The following is a 3,216-nucleotide window of genomic DNA, read 5'->3' as shown; positions in this document are numbered from 1 at the left end:
CTCACCCTGTTTCATTCAATTGTCAACAGGGATCAGTGAAATACTACCATAGTGTTGAAACTTACATTCTGTAATGGCATGGAAAAATTAGTCCCATAAAATGGAAAGAATCAATAAATATTCTCTTGTCCTAACACTTTTGCACATTACTGTGTATCACAAACATTTCTGATAAAAAAAAAACCTCTTTAATCAATGGAAACTCTAAGAAATCCACAAATATTTTTCCAGTCTTGTTGTCTATACATTTCATTTTATACTTTCAGTACATAGACTAACAATAATATTAGGTTATACTTTTGTAGCTAAGCGATGTGACGTAAAAACCATTGTTGGAATGTAGTGTTACCAAAATACATTGGCTTTTCTTTATATTAGAAGTTGTTAATCTAACATGTGGAGGCGGGTTCTTGGTACAGGAGCCCCCCTCTTCCCTACCAGTACCAGTTTTTGAGGTGAAAGGTAGAAGACCCTCTTCCTACATGGACCTGATGTAAAATTTCAGATGCTGCCATGTGTTGTTTGAGGTTGAACTCCCATTTATGGTCTGTTCCACCCTAGCCACTCTACAACAGGGGTCCCATTATTTTTGTACTTTTTTGGGACCCCTCCAACTACCCACCCTTTGCATTTTGGTGACACATTACTAAAAGGCAAAGAACCACAGAAGTGGTATGGACTCTCACTGGTATGTTGTTTTTAATTCCTTCTCACACCTTATGGTCTTTCCTAAAGGGGATAATCTTCTCACTGGTCCTCCACCAGTACAATGTGGGATTATGGCTTTTTGTGAGAGAAGGTAAGATAAATCAGAAGTTAACATTTTCCTAAACTGAAAATGTATTTCAAACAGATGCTTACCCTCTCTCACATTTTCCACCCACCTTTCCTACTTCTGATGTGATTTTTTTGGTTAGTTATGACCAATCTCGAAATGATTATCATGTGCATGATTAGAGAGGGCTCTGGGTATGATAGGGGTAGTGCTGCACTCCTATTGGTGGAAAGTTGATGCATGATCATTTCATGTTAGTATGCAGTGGGAGTAGCAAGGCTAGTGGCAATCGAAAATTTGTACCAATAGAGGGCAGTACAAGTTGAGAAAGCTATTTTGTGAGAGGAGATAAATATCTATTGGAAATACATTTTCAGTTTAGGAAAATGTTAACTTTAGTGAGTTAAGAAGAAAAATAAAACTATTGCTTTAGATAACAAAAACCATTCTTGTATGTAATACTTGAAACAAAAAACTATTTGGATTAGTCTTTAGAAGTAAAACAGAAGCTTTCTTCAGTGTTGTTTGATATAATATGTAAAATATTCTTTACTGTATTCTTTGGACTAAAATATAGCAGTTACCTTTTTTTCAGTGGATTATTTAAGAAATGTTGTGAGTTGGATGATACTTTCAGGTAGTAGGTTATATAAAAAACTTAAGGTAGTGGATGATGAAACATTATTTTTACTTCAGGAACCTTGACCTGTAATGACCTAAATTGTGATGCTAATGCTGAATGTGATCTTGGGCCCAATGGCATCCCTGTTTGTCGATGTAAGGCTGGCTTTGAAGGAGATGGTTATGTTTGCCAGCATGTGGGTGGCATTGGTGAGGACTGTCGAATCGTGAACTACTGCGACTCCCATGCCTCCTGTAACTTCAATCCCACTGCACAGAAATTCCAGTGTCAATGTAACCCTGGATACACAGGTGATGGTGTTGTTTGCATTGAAGAAGAGTCTCCCAGTACATGTGATGTGGCTAACAACTGTGACGAAAATGCCCTCTGTGTGTACCAGTATGGGGAGTATGTGTGTGAGTGCAATAGTGGTTTCAGTGGAGATGGTTACAAGTGTGTTCCAGAAAGTAAGTAATATAGGAAATTGGACTGAATTTAAATCATACAGCAGATTCGATGAATTTAAATCATATAACATAACGTTTTGGGACAACATGGGACCTATTAGTCCATCTTGGCTGTTCCATTCTTTAAACTGAACTATTAACAAATATATTTAAAAAAAAAATCTTAAAGCCAGCCCTTATTATCATTCATATGCTTATCAAGCTTTTTCTTAATTTCACTTAAATTTATGTCTCCACAACATCGGAAGGCAACCCATTCCAAAGGCCAACCACCCTGTTAGAAGAATATAATTGTCTTAACAGAAGATGACTCCTACCCTGCCAAATTTTATAATTGTGTCCCCTAGTCCTACTATTTTCACTGTTAAGTATGAAAAAAGATGACGCATCAACACTATCAATTCCCTTTACAATCTTAAACATCTCAATCAGATCCCCCCTAACTCTTCTTTTTTTTTTTCTTGAAAAAAAAAGAGAGAGATTTCAACCTCTCCTCGTATTGACAACCCCTCCTTCCCAGGCACCATTCTAGTAACTCTTCTCTGAACCCTTTACAACAATTCAATGTTTTTCGTAAGGTAAGGAGCCCAAGACCGAACACAATATTCCAAATGTGATCTAACCAGTAACTTATACAATGAAATTATAACCACTTAGACTTGTATTCAATATTTTTGTAGATACAATCTAAAATCTTATTTGCCTTACCACTAGCAACAGCACATTGCTTGGATGGCTTTAGAGACTGATCGATTATTACACCAAGATCCTTTTCCTTCATAGCAATGTTAAAGTTATTCCCATCCAAATTATACTTATAATTTAAATCATGGTAGCCCACATGCATTATCTTGCATTTGTTATAATTAAAACCCATCTGCCATTTATTTTCCCAGCTCGCCAAATGATCTAAATCCTTTTGTAAATTAGCAGCATCCTCTTCACTGCTAACAACACCCAAGACCGTAATATCATCTGCAAAGTTAAGTAATTTATTGACTCTTCTTTCTTCTTTGTCATTGATGTAAATCCAAAAGAGCAAAGGTCCTAAGACTGAGCCCTGAGGTATCCCACTTGCTACATTAATCCAGTTTGACTGAACTCAGTTTGTAATAACCCTCTGCTTTCTTCCATCCAGCCACTCTTCTATCCAATTAGCTAACTTATCACCCACACCTATAGAGATAATTTTTTTCAAGCCTTTTGTGTGTCATTTTTTCAAAAGCTTTCTGAAAATCCAGATACGCCAAATCTACACTCTTACCCTTATCTACATAAGCAGTAACCTTTTCAAAGATTGTCAAAAGATTTATAAGGCAAGATTTTCCCATAGTGAAACCATGTTGACTATC

General features: G+C 36.4%; 1 protein-coding gene across 1 annotated transcript in view; it reads left to right on the top strand.

The window, feature by feature from the left end:
• LOC106476033 (stabilin-2-like) overlaps positions 1-3,216 on the top strand; it is a gene marked incomplete at both ends in the record, with an annotated part of 23,170 nt that overhangs the window by 5,702 nt on the left and 14,252 nt on the right. The window contains one exon of the mRNA XM_013936703.1: positions 1,472-1,864. Within this exon, the coding sequence (XP_013792157.1) occupies positions 1,472-1,864 (393 nt within the window). The remainder of the gene's footprint in view (positions 1-1,471; positions 1,865-3,216) is intronic.

This window comes from Limulus polyphemus, unplaced genomic scaffold (genome assembly GCF_000517525.1).
Source record: "Limulus polyphemus unplaced genomic scaffold, Limulus_polyphemus-2.1.2 Scaffold9672, whole genome shotgun sequence".
Taxonomy (NCBI): domain Eukaryota; kingdom Metazoa; phylum Arthropoda; class Merostomata; order Xiphosura; family Limulidae; genus Limulus; species Limulus polyphemus.
The sequence above is the reverse complement of the archived record's forward strand: the minus strand, read 5'-3'. Positions and strand labels throughout refer to the sequence as shown.